This window comes from Salminus brasiliensis, chromosome 1 (genome assembly GCF_030463535.1).
Source record: "Salminus brasiliensis chromosome 1, fSalBra1.hap2, whole genome shotgun sequence".
Taxonomy (NCBI): Eukaryota; Metazoa; Chordata; class Actinopteri; order Characiformes; family Bryconidae; genus Salminus; species Salminus brasiliensis.
Window position 1 is genome coordinate 54060850 of NC_132878.1, and position 23686 is coordinate 54084535.

The 23686-nt window shown below is 43.4% G+C and overlaps 1 protein-coding gene across 1 annotated transcript in view; it reads left to right on the top strand.

The window, feature by feature from the left end:
• The window catches only part of fryl (furry homolog, like), an 81834-nt gene that overhangs the window by 44231 nt on the left and 13917 nt on the right, over nt 1-23686 (top strand). The window contains exons 18-53 of the mRNA XM_072682677.1: nt 440-547; nt 2101-2338; nt 2693-2869; nt 2979-3065; nt 3200-3468; nt 4185-4392; nt 4891-5015; nt 5205-5262; nt 5441-5532; nt 5640-5812; nt 5969-6129; nt 6222-6332; nt 6529-6683; nt 6773-6872; nt 7054-7222; nt 7315-7568; nt 7759-7899; nt 8319-8484; nt 9116-9200; nt 9999-10111; nt 10245-10395; nt 10745-10848; nt 11077-11259; nt 11869-12064; nt 12912-13033; nt 13133-13320; nt 13484-13578; nt 13701-14365; nt 15236-15504; nt 15625-15765; nt 16436-16636; nt 17269-17430; nt 17549-17623; nt 17834-18010; nt 19052-19252; nt 20358-20540. Of these exons, the coding sequence (XP_072538778.1) occupies nt 440-547; nt 2101-2338; nt 2693-2869; nt 2979-3065; nt 3200-3468; nt 4185-4392; nt 4891-5015; nt 5205-5262; nt 5441-5532; nt 5640-5812; nt 5969-6129; nt 6222-6332; nt 6529-6683; nt 6773-6872; nt 7054-7222; nt 7315-7568; nt 7759-7899; nt 8319-8484; nt 9116-9200; nt 9999-10111; nt 10245-10395; nt 10745-10848; nt 11077-11259; nt 11869-12064; nt 12912-13033; nt 13133-13320; nt 13484-13578; nt 13701-14365; nt 15236-15504; nt 15625-15765; nt 16436-16636; nt 17269-17430; nt 17549-17623; nt 17834-18010; nt 19052-19252; nt 20358-20540 (6103 nt within the window). The remainder of the gene's footprint in view (nt 1-439; nt 548-2100; nt 2339-2692; nt 2870-2978; nt 3066-3199; nt 3469-4184; nt 4393-4890; nt 5016-5204; nt 5263-5440; nt 5533-5639; nt 5813-5968; nt 6130-6221; nt 6333-6528; nt 6684-6772; nt 6873-7053; nt 7223-7314; nt 7569-7758; nt 7900-8318; nt 8485-9115; nt 9201-9998; nt 10112-10244; nt 10396-10744; nt 10849-11076; nt 11260-11868; nt 12065-12911; nt 13034-13132; nt 13321-13483; nt 13579-13700; nt 14366-15235; nt 15505-15624; nt 15766-16435; nt 16637-17268; nt 17431-17548; nt 17624-17833; nt 18011-19051; nt 19253-20357; nt 20541-23686) is intronic.

Below are 23686 nucleotides of genomic sequence, written 5' to 3' on the forward strand. Positions count from 1 at the left end.
TTTGTTTAGTTTTTTTTGTATTCAGCATCTGCTACACTATATCTAATTAAGCTAGTCTAATTACACTGAATGAAACCTGACCAGCTGATGAAACCAAACCGCTGATCAGTGTTTATTAAGCACTAACAATATCCTCGATGTGCTTAGAAAAGCAAGTTGTGCATCACGATAACACAATTTATCACAATACGATTAAAATATTGTCATATTGCCCAGCTCTAGATCCACTTATGTTATAACTCGTATATCCGCATTAGAATGAAACATCCTAAAATGCCTTTTAAGACTGATATATGTAAATGTGCCAAGTTTCATGAAATGACAAAAACAATGAATTCATGGTTTCCTTTTCCATAATATGGAAACGTGATTTATTTTATTTTATTTTTTTAATCAATACATTTTGATGTGGCTCTGTGTTTGTATGTTGTATATGTAGCGGCGAACGGAAGCCGAAGATCGACTTGTTCCGGACATGTGTAGCAGCCATCCCCAGATTGATCCCTGACGGCATGAGCAGACAAGACCTCATTGAGCTTTTGGCCAAGTAATGACCTTGCACTACTGACGTTTCCTCACTGTAAAGCGGTTTTGAATGTTGGAGGTTTGACTAAAGACAGTGGGATGTTGTTGTTGTGTTTATTTAAAATAGTTTGCGGTGTGACTCACTGACAGCCTTTATGAAGGGTCTGCGTAGTTTGGCTGTGCTAAATGCAAAGCACCACTCTTGCATTACACCCCTGTTGTCATATATTCTATTAAGACTAGACTTAAGAGAGCTTTCAGTGTGTTCTCGGCTTATGTCTCACATGTGCCTAAACACACACTCACCACTAAAACAATATACAGTGGTCTTTGTGCAGACAGCCGGTGGATTCGTCACTGGAATGTTTACTTTAAAAGGAGCAACTGAAGAACCAGAGCCAGGCCCGACGAGCTTGCACAATGACTTCACCTTTTTATTTGATTGCACAGTACATTTTATTTGCTGAATGATTAAGTCTGACGCCGTATAATAGCTTTATTAATGTCTCTCTAAGAAGCAGCCTTTGCACTGGCTTTTCTGTTAGCCAGCTAGCAAGCCAGAAGCGGTGCTTTGAATCTACAACTACAGCAACAACTAGAACTGATGCTTTGCCATGCGTGTTTCTAAATACCAGTGAATTCATCACAAGTTCACTGCTCTACAGTACTGGCTTTGATGGCAGTCAGGTTACCAAGCCTGGCTAATCTAACAAAATTACCTCGTTTAAAGGAATAGTTCAGCGAAAATCACTTAGCCAGATGCGGTGTTGGACATGTTTGCCTCTCTAGTTCAGAACAGAAGATGCAAGGCTGGCATTGCTAACAACTCTGGACTTGAACTGTCCCCAATCTTTGTAAATACAAAAATGACTCTCAACCCACACTTTATGTGTCCAGATCTTTTTGGGCAGATAAATCGATGTGATTTCAAACATGGTGAAACTTACAGACTATAAAGAAATGAAACAGAAATGAACTTCTCCACAAAGCTGAGTAGTTAGAAAACCTTTACAGTTTTATCTTAAACGGTTTGGGCATATATTTAAGGAATTTGCAATTGGTGCCAGACTATGTCCAGTGTTGGTTAGCAACATTAGCCTATCAGTTCCCATTCTAAACTAAACTTCAGCCAACTTCAGATACTAAACATGTCTTGGATGATTGACTGCATGTGTGGGCTAAGGGATCATTCCTTTATGGTGATGGACTTCAGTGTGTGTGTGTGTGTATGTCTGGCGTGTCAGTTGATGGCCTTCCTGACTCAACAAGAACTCGCACACAATGAAAGTGCATGGGCAAACGGTATGGCAATGGCAGCCAGTGCAATATGAGCAAAGCACAAAAATGCAATAAAGAATGCAAGAGAATAGTGGTGGCGGTGCGGAAATGTATGTAGGCAATTTCCTCAAAAGTAAATATATAGAGAGAGGTGTATGAGGTGACTTTGTGGAGTTTTTCACATATAAGAATGTTGGGGGAATTGTCTTGTGGGCAGTAATTAAAAACCTGCGTTTATATTGCTCAAACCTGCACACTCAAATCTAAAACCTCTTAAATCTCTAATGTCTCCTACAGGTTGACCATCCACATGGATGAGGAGCTGCGTGGGCTGGCCTTTACCACTCTGCAGGCTCTGATGGTGGATTTCCCGGAGTGGAGGGAGGACGTGCTCTCAGGCTTTGTGTACTTCATTGTGCGGGAGGTGACGGACGTGCACCCCACCCTGCTGGACAATGCCGTCAAGATGCTGCTGCAGCTCATCATCCAGTGGAGACAGGCGGTGCAGAGCAGCAATCGCAGCCATGACTCACAGGTGTGGAGAACCTTCACACTAATGCCTCTCCAGCACGCTAAACAAATGAGAAGACAACCACTAGAAATGCATGCTCGCATCCGTGTCTACTCACAGACTCCTGTTTTGACTGTGTATTTCCACTGAGTGTGACGTAGGGTGACTACAAATAGACCCAGCTCTTTCTCTCTCTCTCCCCCTGTCCACCCTTTTCTGTCTTCACTTTGCTTTTTTTATGTCCTAGATATTATTATGTAATGTGGACAGTTATATGTAGATATTAAGTGTCTAGTGCTGTAAGTATTTAAGTTTGTATTTATGTGTGAAAGAGAGCTATAACCGTTTCTCTTCGGTGTCTTTGTCTCTCTTTATAAGGGCTCTAATGGCAGTGCTTGTCTGCCTCTGGAGCGTTCTCCTCTCTGGAGTGTTCTGCATGTGGTGGAGGGACTGGCACTGGTGGTGTTGTGTAGCTGCAGGCCGGCCACACGTCGCCTCGCCGTCAACGTGCTGAAAGAGGTCCGAGCACTGCACAACGCCCTCGGCATTGCTAAGGTAACCACCACAGCACACCTCCTCATCCTTGTCTTGACTGTTGGCATTAACTCAGTTATGCTCATGTTTCTTTTCTTTTTTCTCTTTTTTTTTTTCTTCCTATTTTCAGGGTGATGAGGAGTTGACCATAGATGTGATGGACAGAGTGAGCGCTTCAGTTCTAGAAAGTTTTATCCACCTCACTGGGGCTGACCAGGTACAAAACATGCACACATTCTCTGTAAACTTTTAGAATCTAAGCTCACTGTAATAAGTCTGTTGCCTCTTGTATGTCCATCTCTCTTTCACATTTTAATACTCGGTCGCCCCCGTCATCTTCTCTTGCTGCAGACTAACCTGCTGTACTGTCCCAGTGGAATAGACCTGCAGACTCTGGCTGAGTGGAGCTCTTCTCCTATCAGTCACCAGTTCGATGTGGTCAGTCCCTCGCACATCTGGGTGTTTGCTCACGTCACACAGGGTCAGGACCCATGGGTCATCAGCCTATCCAGTTACTTGCGGCAGGAGCACCTACCCAAGCACTGCCCCACCGCGCTGAGCTACGCCTGGCTCTTCGCATCTACGCGCCTCCAGCTGCTCTCTCCACAAGTTGACATCAAGTAGGAGAACGTTTCAGAAGACCCTGTTTCTGTGTGTATATGTGTGTTTGCTTGTGAATGAGGGGTTTGAGAGCTTTCATAACAAAACTGCGTAAAAATCAGGCTGACTTCGTTGTGGTCCGATCCCGGCATTGGGCAATGCTAGTTTGTTCTCATCAACTTGGTGTGTATGGGGCCCTGATGTAGTAAATATACTCAACTCAAGTAAGCAAACGCAGTGTCTGGATGATGCATTGCCAACACTCGGTCATGCTGTTCAAACAGCATTCTTGTGTCACTTGCAGTAGTCAAGGGGGTGATGGAGGACAGATCAGATTCCATTCCATATAACATTCAAAAAACCTAAACACATGGACAGTGGAGGAGTGTGTGCTGCCTATTCTGTTTATCCTCTTGAAAAGGCAAGACGAGGATGTATTGTGTTTATATGAGCAAACAAGTTCTGTGAGACTCCTCAAACTGCTGGTCTATGCAAGCAGCTTTAGCTGTTGCTGTTGCCCCCCCCCCTTGTTGCAATGGTGTGTTGTGAACTGTGTTAACCCAGCTTGCATGGTTTGGTGAACAGTTTCTGGCCTAAATCATAAAACATGTGACACTCTCAAGTAAAATAGACTAAAAGGTTTGTTTAGGGACCAGATATGTTTGTTTGTCTGCAATAAATAAATAATCACCCCTTCCTACTGCTTCCTACTGACCTACACCCTTTCCCTCCGCAGTAGCCCGATCAATGCTAAGAAGATGAACAGTTTGAGCAGTAGCACTGACTCCTACATCGGCCTGTGGAGGAACTACTTGATCCTCTGCTGCAGTTCTGCAACCTCCTCCTCGTCGTCCTCGTCGTCCTCAGCCCCCGGCTCAGTCCGCTGCTCCCCTCCTGAGACGCTGGCGTCCACCCCGGACAGCGGATACAGCTACGATTCAAAGGTCAGAGAGTCATCACATTTATTGGTGTACTTTTAAAAGTATGTCAAAGTGAAACATGGCGAAATAGGAGATACAAGGTTTTTGCGTGACAGACACCACAGCACAATTAAGCATATACACACAGGGTATGGCCAGAAGTTTGTGGATACCCTCTCACCCAGTCCTCTCACCTTGAATGTCAGGTGATGTAGTAAATAGATGCTGTGTCTTTAACTCCTAAACCCTATATATAGGTTTGCAGGTCTTTACCCTCATAATGCTTAACTCTGTTCTCAGTTTCATAAGCCCTATAATAGAACCTTGTGGGACCTTGTGTATATCCATACATTATATGGGTATAGGAAAACTGTTACCAAATAATACATGATAGTTTCTGCACTGGGTTTATTAATAGAATATTTAACCTAGGGGTTCACTAAGTAATAGAAGAATGTGTTAATTTAAATATATATTTTAAATTTGAGCTCTGGTCATTTGTTTGTGTGGTTGTGTGTGCAGATCATTGGCGTTCCGTCCCCCTCCTCCTTGTTCAAACATGTGGTTCCTATGATGCGCTCTGAGAGCATGGACATCACAGAGTCCCTCGTCCTGGGGCTTGGCCGGACCAACCCCATCGCCTTCAGGTATGCATTCGTCTGTGTGTGTATGTGCGTGCAATATGATTATTATACCATGACATCACCCCTGTCATCATGTTTGTGTCAGTAGGTGTGTGTATCTCGCTGCTCTAACCTCACGTTGCTGTATGTGTACTATGCATTTGTGTGCTGTGGCACTCCGCTTTAATGCTGGTGCTTTTGTGTGTCGATTAGAGAGCTTCTGGAGGAGCTGAATCCCATCATTAAAGAGGCTCTGGAAAGAAGGCCAGAGGTGAGAGGCCCTTTGCTGACCCTTTTTTTTGTTTTATTTTGTTATATGTAAACTAATAGCTTTAGCTACTGCTCAAATTGCAATATCCTTAAAAAGCAGGCATCATTCATTATTTCTGCCTTTTCTGTCTGTCTCTCTCTCTCTCTCTCGCTTGCTCTTTCTCATTCTCTTTGTGTAGAATATGAAGCGACGCCGGCGTCGTGACATTCTCAGAGTCCAGCTGGTCCGGATCTTTGAACTGCTAGCTGATTCAGGAGTCATCAGCCAGATGTGAGTCTCTTTGATGCTCTCTCTTGTTCTCGGCCTCTTGTTCTCATTGGATAATTGTGTGACTGACCATGCGGTTGTGTTGTCTGTCTGTCCGTGCATGCTTGCAGTGGAAGTGGAGGGTTAGATGGGGAAAGCCACTCTCTGAACAGCACTCTTCTTGAGTATGTGGATCTAACGCGGCAGCTTCTGGAGGCTGAGAACGACAAAGACTCGGACACTCTCCGAGACATCCGCTCCCACTTCAGCGCTCTGGTGGCCAACATCATCCAGAACGTGCCAGGTACACACATGCAGACATTCACTTCTACACACTCACTTCTAATTAAAATTCACCCAGCTAACATGACGCACTTCCCTTTTACGTTTAATGCTTATTCCACCCCACTCATTCTTCTTTGGCTTACAAACACTTCTATGTGTATGTGTGTATTTTCAGTACACCAGAGGAGGAGCATTTTCCCCCAGCAGTCGCTGAGACACAGTCTGTTTATGCTGTTCAGTCACTGGGCCGGACCCTTCAGCATCATGTTCACTCCTCTAGACCGCTACAGTGACCGTAACATGCAAATCAACAGACATCAGTACTGTGCTCTCAAGGTGAGACGCTTGCACACAGCACCAGTGCTTCACACACCTGGGAGACCCTGCAACATGCACAAGTACTGAAACCTCCACCCTCCTTTCTCCAGGCCATGTCTGCAGTGTTATGTTGTGGTCCAGTTGCTGATAACGTTGGTCTGTCGTCTGACGGATACCTCTACAAATGGTTAGACAACATCCTGGACTCACAGGACCGTAAGGTAATGGCACATTCCTTGTCAAATCTCACTGGACAATCTACAAAACACAGTTACATGAGAGGCAGTGCGTTACTATGATTTTACCACATTATTGGGTGTTCTTGAGTATAATTAGGGCTGGCCCAAACATCATGTCACAAGCAGTAATTTGGACCTTGAAGAATTTGAGCTATGAGTAGTGTTCGTGTTTGTGCAGGTGCACCAGCTGGGCTGTGAGGCGGTGATGCTACTGTTGGAGCTGAACCCAGATCAGAGTAATCTGATGTTTTGGGCTGTGGACCGCTGCTACACCGGCTCACGCAGGGTCGCCACCGGCTGCTTCCGAGCCATTGCCAACGTCTTTCACAACAGGTACTGCTCGTTCTCGTCTGTGCGTCTGGGTATGTACGCGTTACTTTGAGAACGGAGTGTGTTTACCCTGTATTGATCTTCTGTGGCAGGGATTATCAGTTTGACACGGTGGTGCTGCTGAACCTGATCCTATTTAAGGCTGCAGATTCCTCTAGAGATATCTATGAAGTGGCCATGCAGCTGCTTCAGGTAAAATATAAAAATACACACAAACACAAATAGAGGCAAACGCACACAACAGTTCTTATATAGCAAAAATATTGTATTTCTGAATACATATATTATTCATTTTTTTGTAGTTTGTTAATCTTGTGTTTTTTCAGACATGTCCAAGACTGATTTTCCACTTGTGTGTATGTGTGTGTGGTAGATCTTGGAGCCAAAGTTGTTCCGCTATGCCCATAAACTGGAGATCCAGCGTGCTGATGGGGTTTTGACTCCGCCCTCTCCGCTGCCTCATCTCTACTCAGTGTCCTACTACCAGCTCAGTGAAGAGCTAGCACGCACATACCCTGAGCTCACTTTGCCCATCTTCTCAGGTACAGGCACACACTCAGATTTGTTTATTGTTCAACACACACATGCTCTAATAGTCTTTCCATAAAGTGACCTCCTATCTCTGTCAATACAGAGGTAAGTCAGAGGATCCAGACCGCGCACCCTGGTGGTCGTCAGGTGATGCTGCACTACCTGCTGCCTTGGATGAATAACGTGGAGCTGGTGGACTTCAAGCCGTCGGCTCGGCGGCAGGAGGAGCCTGAGGAGGAAGAGGACGCACGAGAGATGATGATGGTGAACAGCCGCCGCTGGCTCAGAGGAGAGGGCTGGGGATCGCCACAGGCAACCACCATGATCCTAAACAACCTCATGTTCATGACTGCTAAGGTATATACAAGTCACTGTTGTCTTACTCATTTTCTTCATAAGCTGTAAAAAGCTAAACATAGTGCATATGCATGTGTGAAGGTTTTTCTGCATGTTAAACTGTGTGTGTGTGTGTGTGTCTGTGTGTGTCTGTGTGTGTCTGTGTGTGTCTGTGTGTGTCTGTGTGTGTGTGTGTGTTTTTTTTCTCTAGTATGGGGATGAGTTTGCATGGTCCGAGATTGAGAATGTCTGGACCACTTTGGCAGACAGCTGGCCCAAAAATCTCAAGATCATTCTGCACTTCCTTATCAGTATGTCTGGGGTCAACAGTGAACCAAGTCTCCTGCCTTACGTGAGTGGCAACTCTCTTATCCTTTCACTGTAGCTATGCAGCTAACATGAGCTTATAATGGAGAAAGGAGAGATATAAAGGACTGGGACCATAATTTTGCCATTCTGGCAACATATTAATTGTGATAAAAATATACTTCATTAAAAAGGCTACATATGAATGACGAATCATTGTGTTTACCTAGAGTTGCAGTGTGCCATGTGTCTGTGCACTCATACCCAGGCACACAGGTTGACTAAATGTGCTCACAGTGCTCATGCATAAATAATGAGTGGAAAAAAATATCCACTTATTGGTGCCATGGCCAATATCAGTACGTCCGTAGTTGGTCCTAGCCCTAAAGATCAGCCAGATCATGCAGATACAGCACAGTCAGGCATTACCTGAATTTATTTTAACATTAAGATTTGGTCCTGCAGGTAAAGCGTGTGGTGGTGTATCTGGGCCGAGATAAGACCATGCAGCTTCTGGAGGAGCTGATGTGTGAGCTGGAGCTGACAGACCCTGTGAGCTCAGCTGTCACTCATATGGATAACCCACCCTATTACCGGATCACTTCGTCTTACAAAATCCCCTCCGTCACAGGTACACATTATTAAACCCTGTGAGCTTATTCAGTTATTATTCAGTTATTCAGTTATGTTATTATTTTGATTTCGTTGGTGAAGTTTCCAACATTTTTATGACCACGCTTTTGTGTAATTTAAAAAGCAGAGAAGTGCTTTATTTGAGCATAACAGTAGCAATACATACAGCTATATATATTTAACAATTCTCAACAGCAAAGATTAGCTGGAGCTAGACGAGTGTATTTGTTTTTAAAAGGGGTGCTGTCCCTTTCAGCTCTTACAGCTCTTACAATTCTGCTGGCTTTCTAAGTGGAAAGATTACAAACAGCTCTCCAAGGTCAATGAACGGGATCTTTTGCCTAACAGTTTTCACAGAAAAATGCAATAAAATGAACAGAATGTCTTTATTAGTAGGTTATGGGAACATTTTTGATCTCCTGCATGAAATTAGAGATGGAAACATGTCCAACATTTGTATCAGTGAACCAAAAACATTTAAAGTCTTTTTTTTCTGGAAATGGCTTCATTGAATAAGGAGATTTTATTGTAAAAACTTTTTTTTTTTTTACACATTTTTATTTAATTACTGGTGAATTGCTGAGAAAGTCAGTGGAATTGTTGCTATTAAGTTTTTTGTCTGCCATCAGGCACTGCATCCAGCAGCAACACTATGGTTCCTGGTCCTGACGGGCATCACGACAACAAGCTCAAAGATCCCAACATGGATGACAAGTAAGGACTTGATTTATACACTGTATGATTAAAAATACGTGAAAAAATAAATACTTTAAAATGATTGAACTCTGGTGTTTCATTCAGCCCAATTGTCATAGTGTATAAAATCAAGCACCTGGCCACACAGTCTGCCTTTGCACACATTAGTGAAAGAATGGGCGATTTTAAAGAGCTCCCTGAATTACAGCGTGGTACTGCAATAGAAGGCCACTGTTGTAACAAGTCAGTTGGTGAAATTTCTTCCCTCCTAGATATTATCACCATCAGTGATTATTGAGAAGTGGGAGTGTTTAGGAACCACAGCAACCTCAACTACGGAGTGGCAGACCATGTAAAGTTATACAGCAGGGTCAAAGAGTGCTGAGGCACATAATGCAAGTCCCCAGAGCTCTGCAGAGCTCCAAACCTGCTGTTGGAGCTGCAAAGGAGGACCAACTCCATATTAATGCTTATGAGTGGGATGTCATAAATTTTTCAGTTTGTATAATGTGTAGGTGTCTCAGTACTTTTGTCCATGTAATGTCCCTCTTAGCACAACAACGGCATCCACTGTTTAATTATTCATAATTTCTTTATATATATATATATGTGTGTGTGTGTGTGTGTGTGTGTGTGTATGTATATGTATGTATGTATATATATATATATATATATATATATATATATATATATATATATATATATATATATATATATATATATATATATATATATATATATTATGTATGTATAATATGCATACCTATTTACATACAGATTGACATGTCACTAAGAACTGTTTCTTTGTCTGTGCAGTTATAGTCATTTAGACATCTACAGTGGGCTGAACAGCAATCTGAACAGACAGCACCACCGTCTGGAGTCCCGTTACAGCAGCAGCTCTGGAGGCTCTTATGAGGAGGAGAAGAGTAAGCACACATACACACACACACAGTGTTCATGCAGACCTAGCCTTCAGTTTTACATAGCAGCAACAAAATGTGTTAACTGTGTTTTGTATAAATTCGTCTGTAAGGTGGTATTCTATATCTCATTCACCAGGTGACTCTATGCCAGTCTATGCTAACTGGCGTTTGAAGGTCATGGATCATAATCGGCCCGAGCCCCTCCCCTTTCCTCCTACGGGAGGCTGCTGGTCTCCACTTGTTGATTATCTTCCAGAGACCACTACACCCGGAGTTTCCCTCCACAGGTTTGTCACACATCACACCCACAGGCATAACTATGTGCATGAATACTTAAAGAAATGATTAAGAGGAAAAACAACTACAGGCTATGGCAGAAGTTCTCTTCATTCACAGGTAAAGAAGCAAACCTCGCATATTAAACGTGTTCTAGCTGATCGGCTGTATTTGGAGTAAAAGGGCAAATGTGTATATACAGTGTGTGTGTGTGTGTGTGTGTGTGTGTGTGTGTATATATATATATATATATATATATATATATATATATATATATATATATATATATATATATATATATATTTAATCATACACAAAATTTATTTCCTTTTGTCTCTGTCCTTTGCTTACTCTCTGCAGGTGTAATATTGCTGTGATCCTGCTTACTGACCTTATTGTGGATCATGGAGTCAAAGTGGAATGGAGCTCTTACCTGCATCTTCTACTGCACGCCATCTTCATTGGTAAACAGGCTGTCCCATTAACAAAGACTCACACATAACCTCCACACAGATCAAGCTCTTGTTAGTGATGATAACCGATGCAGGCAGTGTGTAGGTTCTCCGTCTCTCAGTAGATACAGCATAAGATGCAAAGTTACAGTTCTTAGAGAATGTGTGCTTATGTTTACAGAGATATTCAGTGTTGCTTGTTTGTGTTTTGTTGTTAATAGTTACTGTTTTTCTCTGCAGGATTTGACCATCAGCATCCAGAGGTCTATGAGCACTGCAAGCGACTGCTGCTCCATCTACTGGTCGTTCACGGAACTAACTGCAGCGTCCAGTCGCTGGCGTCTGTGTTGCTCCGCAACCGGGAGTTCCACGAGCCCAGGGTTCTGACAGTTAAACCCATTCCACAGGAGTTCAACCTCACAGGTTCGTACAAGGACTACATAGTGCAGGAGTCAGGGACATGGATCATAGGAAAATGGGTCAGAATTAAGTAGTAACTAACAAAGTGCAGAAAAATAAACCTTTTACTATAATTCCAGTATTCATGTTAATGTAGCTGCTAATTCAATCATGTTAAATCAGCATTTATGCATCGAGCCACCCCAGAGGACATTTGAGGTACAGAACGTGAAAGGAGCATGTGAGCGGCCTCAAATATTACAGTCATCATAAACCTGGCATTGGTCATTGGACACACTGTCCATTTTTGGGCTTGCTATAAACCTCATAAAATTTCATACCATCCTGCAAGAGGAGAAATCAGTTCTGTTGGAACATCATGCACTTCACCAGTAAGATGCTACAAAAAAAAAGTAGGGGCTCCAATGATGGTGTGATTTTTATTGACGTGAGACAAGATGGCTCATATTGGTTGCTGACCCCTGTCGTAGTGTATGCTACCTGGGTGGTTTGTTTTAATTTCCACAAAAATGGTGGCATCAGTGGTGTCCAGCAGGTGGCGCAACTCTCTCACTTATATCAGCAGTGAATTATTTTTTTTATTTTTTATTTTTTTGGGTCTGTCCTCTTCAGGTGTGACGGAGCTGGTTCCAGACTACCAGCCATCCCCAATGACCGACTCTGGTTTAAGTTCAAGCTCCACATCCTCTAGCATCAGTCTGGGTGGCACAGCCCTGCCCCACCTCCCCAACACGCTACTTAATGAAATGGACCTGTCTGCTGAACAGGACGAGAAAGTGAAAAACCTCATTGAGTTCATAAGCTCCAGGTGAGTGCCTGTGCAGGCACTAATCCAACTGTGTGCATATGTTTGCGTTACTTTTTGTTTGTAATAAAGTATTTAATTTAAAATGCCTTATAAAAATGGAATGTTTGTAGTTAAATTGGATTTTTTTTGTAAATAGATCCTTCTAGTTGTTGGTGTTGGTGAAATCCAGGATAAGTAATATAATAGCCTTTTATTGGTAGATAATACATGATATATTGTACTTGTCCACCTCCATACTTTTAAAAAATCATCCTTATTTTTATTATTCATAATAATAATAATAATAATAATAATAAGATTAACTCACTTAAATACTTAAACCAGTTGTGACATATCTATGAACAGCAGTTTAAAACTGAAATTTGTTTTACCAGTTACTTTATGTGGACAGCATTAAAACTTAATATATCTCAGTTAAAATATTCCGATATTTAATTTCTAGTATGACACGATTGCATTTTTTTTCGGTATCACCCAGCCATCGTGAACCTTTATCAGCTGTTCACTATTTAACATACAGAATTGTCTGTGCTGAGGCTTTGTTGTCTTGTGTCCGCAGCTGTGTCTAACTGGAGAGGGTATTGTTTTGCTGCATGTGTGTGCGTCCAGCTTTTCTTGTGTGTCTCCTCTCTGTGTGTGTGTGTGTGTGTGTGTGTGTGTGTGTGTGTGTGTGTGTGTGTGTGTGTGTGTGTGTGTGTGTGTGTGGTGTTAAGAGTGCATTCACAAATTATGATATCATCATATGGTCATCTTTTAGCTACCCTCTTTTGTGTGTTGTCTTGAAAATGCTCCTCAGAGTCTCTTTCTGGCCCTTACCTATTGTCTCCTCTGATTGGCTGCCTCACAGGAAACGAGGTCCTCTATGGAACCATGAGGACATGTCGCCTAAAAACCCCAACATCAAGAGTGCTGAGCAGCTCAGCGTCTTCCTCAGACATGTCATCACCGTCTTCAAACAGACACATTCAGGTTAGTTTGCTTGTGTCCTTTCTTTTCAGTGGTTTGCTCGAAGTAACCGAACCATCAAGCTGTTCTATGATCTATATGCATTCCTGTGTATATGAGCAGGGTTCCAACTGGAGCAGCTGCTGAGTGAGGTGTCTCTGCAGACGGCACTGTCCTGCTCCTCTAGGCACTACGCTGGCCGCTCTTTCCAGATTTTCAGGGCTTTGAAACAGCCGCTTACGGCGTCCACGCTGTCAGACCTGCTCTCTCGCCTGGTGGAGACTGTTGGAGACCCGGGAGAAGAAGCACAGGTAACAGACATTTAACAGGCCTGCTTTCACTTATGCTTCAAATAGTATAAATGTGGGCTGGTGAGGGTGCTCTGTGGATTATGTCTGTATGGATATTAATACTGTATTCACTGTTATATGTTGTTTGCCTCACTCACCCTTTTCTCTCTTTCTGTGTTGTCAGGGCTTTGTGATAGAGTTGCTTTTGACTCTAGAGGCTGGTATAGATACTCTGGCTGATACCATGAAGAACTATGACCTGCTCACTGCACTTTCACAGTAAGAACCACTTTGACCACCATCTAATTAATTCAATTTAAGTTCAGTGCTGTACTACGTCTTGCAGCATGGTTGGAAGTGTCCAAATCCTGCTAAAACTGCACTTTCCAAATGTTCTTCAGGGCTTCCTCACACGATCCTTTGCTGGGCACCAAATTTGCCAATAACAGGAAGAGCACAGGACAGCTGAACTTAAGCAGCGGTGGACTTTTCCACATCCACTACAGCCACGCCCGCAGCAACTCCCTCCGCGCCAGCCTCATTGGAGAGTGCAAGGGCGACCGGCGTCGCAGCAACACTCTCGACGTAGCCGACCGCCTGGGCGGAAGCCACGGCAACCTGGCCCGCACGCGGAGCTTATCATCGTTGCGTGAGGGTGGAGTTCCGGGTGGCGGGGGAGGGGGCGGGGGAGGTGGTGGAGGGGGCGGTATGGTCGGAGGTGGATCCAGCCTGGGAGAAGCGGGGCCGCCAGCAGACCCCACTAACCTGCTGGCCACAGTGTTCTGGATCGCGGCTTCGCTGCTGGAGTCGGACTACGAGTTCGAGTACCTGCTGGCCCTCCGCCTCCTGAACCGACTGCTGGCCCAGTTGCCACTGGAGAAGGCAGACAGCCGAGAGCGACTGGAAAGGGTGCAGGCCAAGCTCCGCTGGTACAACTTTCCTGGCCTGCTGCAGCTCTTCCTGAAGGGCTTCACCTCAGCTGCTACGCAGGAGCTTACCATTCACCTGCTCAGCAAGCTCATCAGTGTGTCCAGACACACCCTCGTTGATCCTTCCCAGGTGGCAGGTCAGAATGCAAATGAAGAACCGTTTTTAATATTTATTCCAATACAACATTTTCACACCTTTAGCTCAAACCATGCTTTTTTGTGCCTGTGTGGTGTCATATGTGGAATAGGAAAAAAATTGTTTACATTTTTCATTAAGTTGTAAACATATTAGTCATTTAAACCCTACAGAGTTTTAAAACACACTTGTGGATTCCTGACCATTTTTAAATTAGAGTTATTTATCACAGGTTAAAGCCAATACATATTTCATTTTCATAAAAAAATGAAACCTCCAAAATGGGCTGGTTCTGCTGCCAGCAGAGATTTGTGGGAGAATCACCCCCTCCACCGAAAACAGCACAGCAGCTGCTCATGTCATTATTTGCTCAATCTCTTGATATATAATATTTAATAGGACCAATGATAAACACTTATAGCTCCATCATCTGGCTTCAAGTTACATAACAATTGGCAATCATTGTGGTCCAAGAACTGTGGGCTAGTCAACGTTCGTTAGTGGCTAGTCAGTGAGCTTTGTCAGTGCAGAAGAGTATTTTGTACTTGCTCACCAGAACCTATTGTTTTTTTTGGTGTTTTGTAGCTGTGTGAGAAATGGTTGTTCATCCAATGTCAGTGCCGAATAATTCTGCCAGAGCAGAATAAGAAAACTAGTTAATATTTAATAATAAGGTCAAATAAAAATTTGTGTCAATTTCCAGTGAGGAGCACCAGTGGCAAAAAGCTTATGGTAGAACCCCGTCAGGCTATGAACCACTTCGATAAAGCAATGTGACTAAAAGGCTAAACAGGTTTACCACAGGCCAAACTAAACATAATAAATGTAACATAAATGTATCCTCATGCTTTCCCTCTCCTCTTCCTTTCAGGGTTTCCTTTGAACATTCTGTGCCTGTTGCCTCACTTGATCCAGCACTTTGACAGTCCCACAGTGTTCTGCAAAGAGACTGCAGACCGCATCGCAAAGGTGTGTGCTGAAGAGAAGTCTGCTACTTTAGCCAACCTGGCCCACATGATGAGCCTGTACTCCACACACAGCTATTCACGAGACAGCACCAACTGGATCAACGTGGTTTGCCGATATTTGCATGATGCCTTCGCAGACATCACTTTTAACCTAGTGACTTACCTGGCTGAGGTGAGTGTCTTCGGATATTGCGATATTTATATAAAGGGAGAGTCATGAAGAAGAATTATGTAAAGCAGTATGTTTGGTGTATAGTAATCATCTCTCTTTCCACATTTTTCACATCTTTAGTTGCTAGAAAAGGGGCTACCCAGTATGCAGCAGTCTCTGCTGCAGATCATCTACAGCCTGCTGAGTCACATAGATCTGTCTGCTGCGCCTGTCAAGCAGTTTAACCTAGAGATCATGAAGATCATAGGCAAATATGTACAGGTAGGTTTGTGTTTTTGGGGGCTTGTCATAACTTTTTAAGTTTAATGGAATATAGACATTGCCGCTGATTTTGCAGTCACTTATTGTTTTTGTGACTAGATGCAATGGGTGTTTGGGGAGGGGTTCAGTTGTGCGTTGTAAAGTGAAAGGCTGTGTAAGCATGTGAGCTTGTGTGTGTGAGTACAGCTATTTGTGTGTGTGAAGTTAGATAGTAGAGCCTGGGGGCATGATGCTTTTTGATGCACTTTTGAAGAACTGCATTGAAACAGCACTGTTACGTTAATCTCCATTGAGCTTTCACCCTGCCATTGCCTCAGGGCAACACACTGAAAGAGGGGATGAAGTGAAGGAGGAGGTAGTGTAGGGTGGATAGAGGGCTACAGAGAGAACAGGAGATGGGAAGAAGAAATGGTGAATATCACAAGTAGTACTCCATTCTTTTTTTGTTTATATAACATAGAGGTAATGCTCCACTCCGCGGTTCCAGGAGGAGTTATTTATATGAGCAAATGAGCTTGAACATGTGTTTTCAAGTGGAAGCCCCAGTGACTCCCTTCTTGGTGTTTACATTCTGGTTGAGCCATTTTATAAACAGTTCCTGAACCGCCGAAACATTCAGTCTGTGTGTCTGTGTGTGTGTGTGTGCATGTTTTGTTTCTCTTTAATCCAGAGCCCGTATTGGAAGGAGGCACAGAACATTCTGAAGCTGGTGGTGTCTCGCTCGGCAAGTCTGGTGGTGCCTGACGAGATGCAGCGCTCCTACAGTGCAGAGTCCTCAGGCTCACCCGAAATCGCCTTCACTCGCATGTTTAACAACTCTTCCAAAGAGTTGCCTGGCAAAACGCTGGATTTCCACTTTGACATCTCTGAGGTATTTGCTGTTCTCCTTTTACTTTCTTCCCTTCTGTCTCTCTTAAGGAGCTCTGGTGTGCATTCAAAAGCGTGTTAATGTAAAAGAAAGGGCAAAAGAACTTACCAAGATTCAATTCTAGACTTAGAGATGAGATGAAAATTCACTTCTTCTAACATTTCTCCCACAATTGGTTTCCCTCAGGCTTAAAAACAAGCACTTATAACTGTATAAGATAAGATAAGATAGTCCTTTATTAGTCCCGCAGTGGGGAAATTCACAGTGTAACAGCAGAAAGGGATAGCAGGACACTCAATTACAAAAATATAGATAAATAATTTACACTATATACACAATATAAATAAGAATTAAAAAAGCAATAAACAATATTATCTACAGCAAAAGACTCTTAATTGCACATGGGGGTGGGATATTGCACATAGTATTCCCTGAACATGAACATGTGTGTGTAGTTAAGTGTGTGTGTATGTGGTCCGCTGGGAGCAGTGTTGGTTGTGTAGTCTGACGGCAGCAGGAAGGAAGGACCTGCGTATTCAACCTCTACATTTCATTTTTATACCTCAGCCTCACCCTCTTTAGCTCTACTGAGTCTGACTCGTAGCCTGTAACTAATCCTGTCTTTGACCTCTCAGACGCCCATCATAGGGCACAAGTATGGAGACCAAAGCAATGCAGCAGGTCGTAATGGAAAACCACAGGTCATCGCTGTGACTAGGAGCACATCCTCAACATCATCTGGGTCAAACTCCAACGGTCTGGTGCCAGTCAGCTGGAAGAGACCCCAGCTCTCTCAGGTGCAGTACAAATGCATAATTGCAAGACGCAAGGACCCAGGTCTCATTTTTCAGCAGAACCTTGATATGGCAAAAAATACCTTGTGTGTTTAACGGCTGCTTTGTTTTCTATTTCCAGAGGAGAACCAGGGAAAAGCTGATGAACGTCCTCTCCCTGTGTGGTCCAGAGACCGGCCTGCCCAAAAACCCCTCAGTAAGTTAAAGTTTTGACTAGGATTGTCCAAAAACCAAAATGTTTCATTTGATGACTATACAAACACTCACTACTGTCTGAACTCCAAGGACCAGTTTAAATCCAGTGTAGGAATAAATTACATTGTTGATGGTGAAACCCTGCTGGAAATGGCTGCAGGCTTTTCCACTTTTTTTACACACACAAACAAATTACCATGTTTTCCTGTAGGTGGTGTTCTCCTCAAATGAGGATCTGGATTCAGGTGACCAGCAGAACAGCCTAATTCCCACAGTAGAGGAAGTGACACGCGAGGAGGAGGTGCAGGCAGAGGATGCAGGAAGCGAACAGCAGTTTGGCGTGTTCAAAGATTTTGACTTCCTAGATGTGGAGCTGGAGGATGCAGAGGTGAGAACTGACCTACTGGTGGTACACTAGGAACCCTACTTGTCTTTATCTATGAATAGCTATCACTTTAAGCAGATTCGTGGTTGATTAGTTGTCCTCTGAATCACCCATGAAATCCATTGTGCAAAAGTGTTCTTTATGAAAAGGTTAGTGTAGTTTGTAACCTGAATTTCTGTTGTGGTTTCCAATGCAGGTGATGTTTAATTGTGTTTGTATGTGAGAGATGTATGGACACATCCTAACATCACTGAATGCAATGTCAAATTTGTGTTCTCCTAGTTTTCCTTTTTCTGTGTCTCTTAACTGTCTCTTAACTCTCTAACACTACCTTTGTCTTTACCCTTTAATCTTGCACTCAGGAGTTGCAGGTAAGTTTTTGTGTCAAGCTGTGGGTCATAGTTTTGTAATTTCCTGCTCCATCAGTGACCAGTGACATGTTTTTCACCCAAACAAAAGCTGTGATGCATGTCTAAATCACTGGTTTTGATCATGACTGGTTTGTGTGCATATCTGTTTTTAATTAGACTCTTGGCTTATCAGCTGTCAGAAGCCATCAGTAATTAACCGTAATTATTCTTACCTGCTCTCTAGTAGTTGGATTTAGTCCAAGGCTCTGTTAGTCAAAGATATGATCATGCTAATAGCCCGGGTTTCATTTACATGGTTCAGCTAAAGTATTATTTGGTCTTAAGCAAGTTCAAATGTGGCCCAGGCCAATGCTGGCTGAACTAATCATGCAGAGGTTTTGAAAATAGACATAAGATATTTATATATACCTGGATGTGCCATGGATATTAAAGGACTATGACTAGCCTATCATTAATGAAATTATTACTTTGCTATTGTAAGCAGTATCTCATTTGTAATTATGTAGTGTATTAGGCTTTTTCCTCTGTGTTGTGTCCCTTCCTTCCATGAGAATGTTTGTTTTATTTTCCCCTCATTTGGAAATCATTGTGTTACATAAAGCTCAGAGAGATAAAGGAATGAACCGCAAGCTGCATTTTTCTCTGACTAATTTGTTCCCCTACCAACCCTCAGGGGGAGAGCATGGACAACTTCAACTGGGGCGTGCGTCGCCGCTCTCTGGACAGCATGGACAAAGGCGACACCCCGTCGTTGCAGGAGTGCCAGTACACGGGCAGCACGCCCAGTCTAAACCTCACCAACCAGGAGGACACGGATGAGTCGTCTGAGGAGGAGGTACTGAGCGCTAGCCAGATTCTCACCCGCTCCAACCTCGTAAGTCCCCCCCCACTCCCCATGTGTCCAGGGCCCCCTCCTTACACGGGGCGCCGGCATGGTGTGTCTGTGCGCCAAGCTGGGCTTAGATGCTTCCACGTCCCACCTTGGGGTGGTTAGACGCTTGCTTTTACCTGTAACTTGCAACCCCGATCATCTTCAGACAAATACCCTGCTGCCCAGCCAAGCCTACCGCCCTACTTCAGCCTACCCATTTTTTTTTTATTATTATTATTTTTCTTCAATACGTTTTCTCACATATCTGCTGCTCCGTTTCATTTAAATACTCAATTTTGTTCTGTGGTGGTAAGTAACGTTCCAGGACATGGTTCTTTTTACCCCTCTTTTAGTGGTGACCTGTTTAGTTGGGGACTCAGCTCATTTTCTACCACCTAGGAATTACACTCTCACTTAACAGCATGATCTCAATTCAGGAAAACATCTGGAACTTATAGGTGCATGGTATAGTTTAAGCATGACTGTTTTGGGGAGTGGGGGGTGGTTGGGTGACATGGTGGTGGTGTGGGAGGGGTATTATAGTGGAGGGTTTTTGTTTGTTTTTTCTTTATATCTCCAAGCTTATTATAGAACTGCTCTAACCCACCTCTGCTTGCTCTGGTGCCCTTTTTGCAAAGCTTATATCAACAGAGTTCAGAAAGCATGCTGACAAATGAAACCCCTGATCCTCTCAGTGCTTTGAAATGGAAGCTTTCTTCCTCTGCCTTTCCCAACTCCTTGCTGCGCGCTGTGTGAGTGAGAATGAAGTATCTCTTCTGAGAAAAAAAAAAAGGTTTTGTACCTGGCCGTGCCTGGCTGGACCCTTATGGCATGCAGCATGTTGAATGAGAGAAATGAAGAACTTAAAAGATAGAAGGAAAACCACAAAGCTAGGTCATAGGTGCTTGTTCTCAAGTAACAACAAAGCCACAGAACGATGTTTAGCTTATGATACCAGTCCCTCACCTCTAGTTTATATCTAATACAACATCTATACAACAGCACTGTCTGGCAGGTCAGTTTGAGAATATTAACCTGGGCGAAACCTGTGTTCTGGTTTTGTTGAGAATGTCTTTTTAAAAGTTGACCCTTTTGTGCATTCATACAGCTCAACAGCGACTCTGCCACAGATGACGCTACGTCCAATCACATGGATTCTCTACAGCAATCCCAGGAGTCTTCCAGCAGTGTCCTCACCGAGGAAGCCACGGCCACCCCACCACTGCCCCGCCCAGACAGCCCTATCCATGAGACCACGCATTCCGACAGCAATATCAGCCAGCTGCCTGAGGTGGGATCAATTGGGAGTTTGAATAAATTCTGGTGTACGGGTGCTTTCTAGCCATTGCTTCTTTTTGTCTGCGCTGTTTTGCTGGTGTGTAGCTGGTGCTTCTTTGCTTACCCTTACAATTGAATATCAAAGGGTGTTTAGCACTTTTGACTCTCTTAACACATGCGATCAGGGGTGTTACGTAAAGCTGCAGTGGTCTCGTCATTGAACCCTGTGGAGCATCATTCCCTGTCAGCTGGTTTACCGTGTTGTAAACCTTAAACATGGAGAAAATCCTCTCTGCCCCCCCCCCCTCCTCCTGCTATCTTGATCATAATCTGATCATGTTTTTTATGTTGTGTTTGTGTTATCACTGCAGTAGGGGAAATTAATTGCTGCATGGGTGGGTCGGGCTTGCTTATCAGCTTGTTGGGTGATTTGGGGAAAGATTGCTTTCAGGGATGACATACACCTCAGGCCTGCTGTGCTAAGGCATCAAATTGGACTGAGCACTATTCCAAACACAGAAGTTAACTCACTGAGTCCTGTCGGAGACCTCTCATAGCCACTCATGGACCGGGAAGCATGGCGTGAGTATTTGGTGAAGCTTTACACTGTACATAGAAGGCGGGAGGGGACCTGCGGTTTCAATTTTACTACTAACAGGCTTTGCATTGCTGTTTTTTTGCATTTAACTAACTCCACATGACTAACTGGTGTTGAAACGTCTTTGTCAGTTTCTGTGTTCAGTCAAACAAGACCTTGCTCTCGCAGCTTGAAGTTTTCCCGATTCCCGAGCGCATTCATCGCTAGTGACTCCATCAATGAAAGTGGAAGCACATCATATTTCCTTTTGTAATTCATTGCAAAATGCTCCTCCCCTTTCCCATAGTAATACATATGAATGATCCTCATCTCTGAGTACCCGCCAAGTCCAGCCAAGCCCTGTTCAGTGCAGTCGTACCTCAAGATCAGCCCAAGGACATCTTCTCTTGTCATTCCCCGAGCTCTTAGTGTAATGAGTCCAGATAAAACCATCAATACTCTTACTCATCAACTCCTCCACCATAGCCATTCCCCTTAAAAGCTTTCCGTAATTCTGCTCCTGATTTGGCAGCTGGCCACCATCCTCTGTGTTGATGCCCTAGACTCTTAAACAGGCAGGAGGATGGAAGGAAATGTCAGGAGCTCGCTCACTTTGTGTTGTTTTCTTTTTTTTTTCCCAGCAGCACCTTTGTCAACGTCCGGATCGTGCTCCACGCTCTTCCAAAGCAGCTTTTTAGTATTGTTGTCACTCATTTGGGGAGGGGAGGGGAGGGGTGGTGGTAACGTGCCATTCATCTTTGGCCTCTTACATGACATCTCTTATGCTGCGCTTGCGTTGTGATGGTAGTCAAGATGCTAACCCCCCCCCCCTCCAAATCCAGGGGCAGGATGTAAACATAGTGGTGGTGTTCACTAGTTTGTTGAATATTTTGGTCGAATGTAACATCCTGGGTTTTTTTTATTATGGTGGGATTTTGTCTTAGAACTGAGGGAATGTCTTTGATAATTTATTAAAAAATACATTCCTTTATTTTATTAAAGTGTTTTACGGTTGTGAAGATCTGTTCATTGAGGTTCAGGTGAAAAACTCCATGTTAACCTTAAAGTTTCGTAGACCCCTTGCGTTTTAGCGAACTCTGTGTGAAAGTACCTCGTTAACAGTGTAGTCAGACGTCAGTGTGACCATGTGCCTTCTTTGTGATGGCTATGGTCTGGAGGTCACATTTTCATCATAAATGCCTAGAAATAAATTATCAACGGACTATTTATTGATTTCTTATGTTTGCTAATACGAGCAGTGTCTCTGGAATGGCGGATCCATTTTGCGAATTGCCATTTTTAAGTGCCTCATGGTAGTGTTCTAGATCTGACCTCTGGCTAATTGGCTTAAATGTTGTATTTCTCCAGCCGTAGACTGAAACAGCTCTCTGGAGACTTTTGGTATGACGTCAGAAGTGCTGCAGACAGCGGGGAAATGTGTGCCCTGCTAAATAGCTTTATTGAACCTTGCCAATTGGTGTGAGTTGGTGGATGAGTGTGCTCTTGTGACTGTGTATCTACTTGCAATGGGAAGATTTGTCTAGTATTAAAGGTACAACACGTCGAGTGCATCAGCTAATGTTTGGATATTTTAATTGTTAGGGCTAGAATTTTGAGCAGTTTTGTGAAAATTAACAATATATTCTCAATTATAGTTAATTATAGATAATTATATATAATCATCAAATACATGCTCTTTAATGTAACTGAATGTTTTTGACTGCTTCAGTGCTATCAGGCAAGATTTACACCACTTTACACCACCACTCTTGTGCAGTCAAGCAAGGTGAAGGGGGGCTGCAGACCTTCTGGCTTAACTATGCATTTTAGTCCTCCTAGCTGAACTCTATATACCTTCCAGTTAGAGGACTGTGTGCCTATTTTAGTATCTACCCTGCTGTTCTAGATTGAGGTCTGACGATTTTGTTGGATTATAAAGATGTCCCAGTGTCCCACCATGTCTGCTGATCCAGTCACTTGCAGATACCCTACAGCTGTACAGTTGGGCTTATTTAGTATTGTGGAACTGAACTTACTCTGAAATCTTTTCATATAGGAAAGAGGATTACGCAAGTATCCTAATCCGGTAAAATCTCCTAGTTTTGAATGACTCCAGTAGTGTCTCCCCTTCTGTTTCTACTGTTAGACATACTAGTGAGCGTAGAATGCTACTGCCTAGACACTATGCATAAAGACTGCAGTTTGAACAAATTCTGACCACTGCAGTTACGTTCAATCTGATGGAATTAGCTTTTGTAATATGAATTTGTGGGGATAAAAAAACTTGGAATTGGGACACTGGGTGTATTGATGATGTGTGGAAAGGTGATATGAATTAAACAGAGTGTCCAGAGAATGGTGTAATCCTTACCTGACCCTTTACTAAAAGGGTATTGACACTTTTAGTAAAGGCAAGGGGACAAGTGCTTGAGGTTGTGGGGGCAATGATACATGACTATTCCCACAGGTTTCAGAACATTACACGAAGCACAGGGGGAAATGAGGCTTCAATTATGTTATTGTACAGTGAAAGATGAAATTGCTTGTGACACAGACACAACTTTGAGTGATGGCTGCAGTAA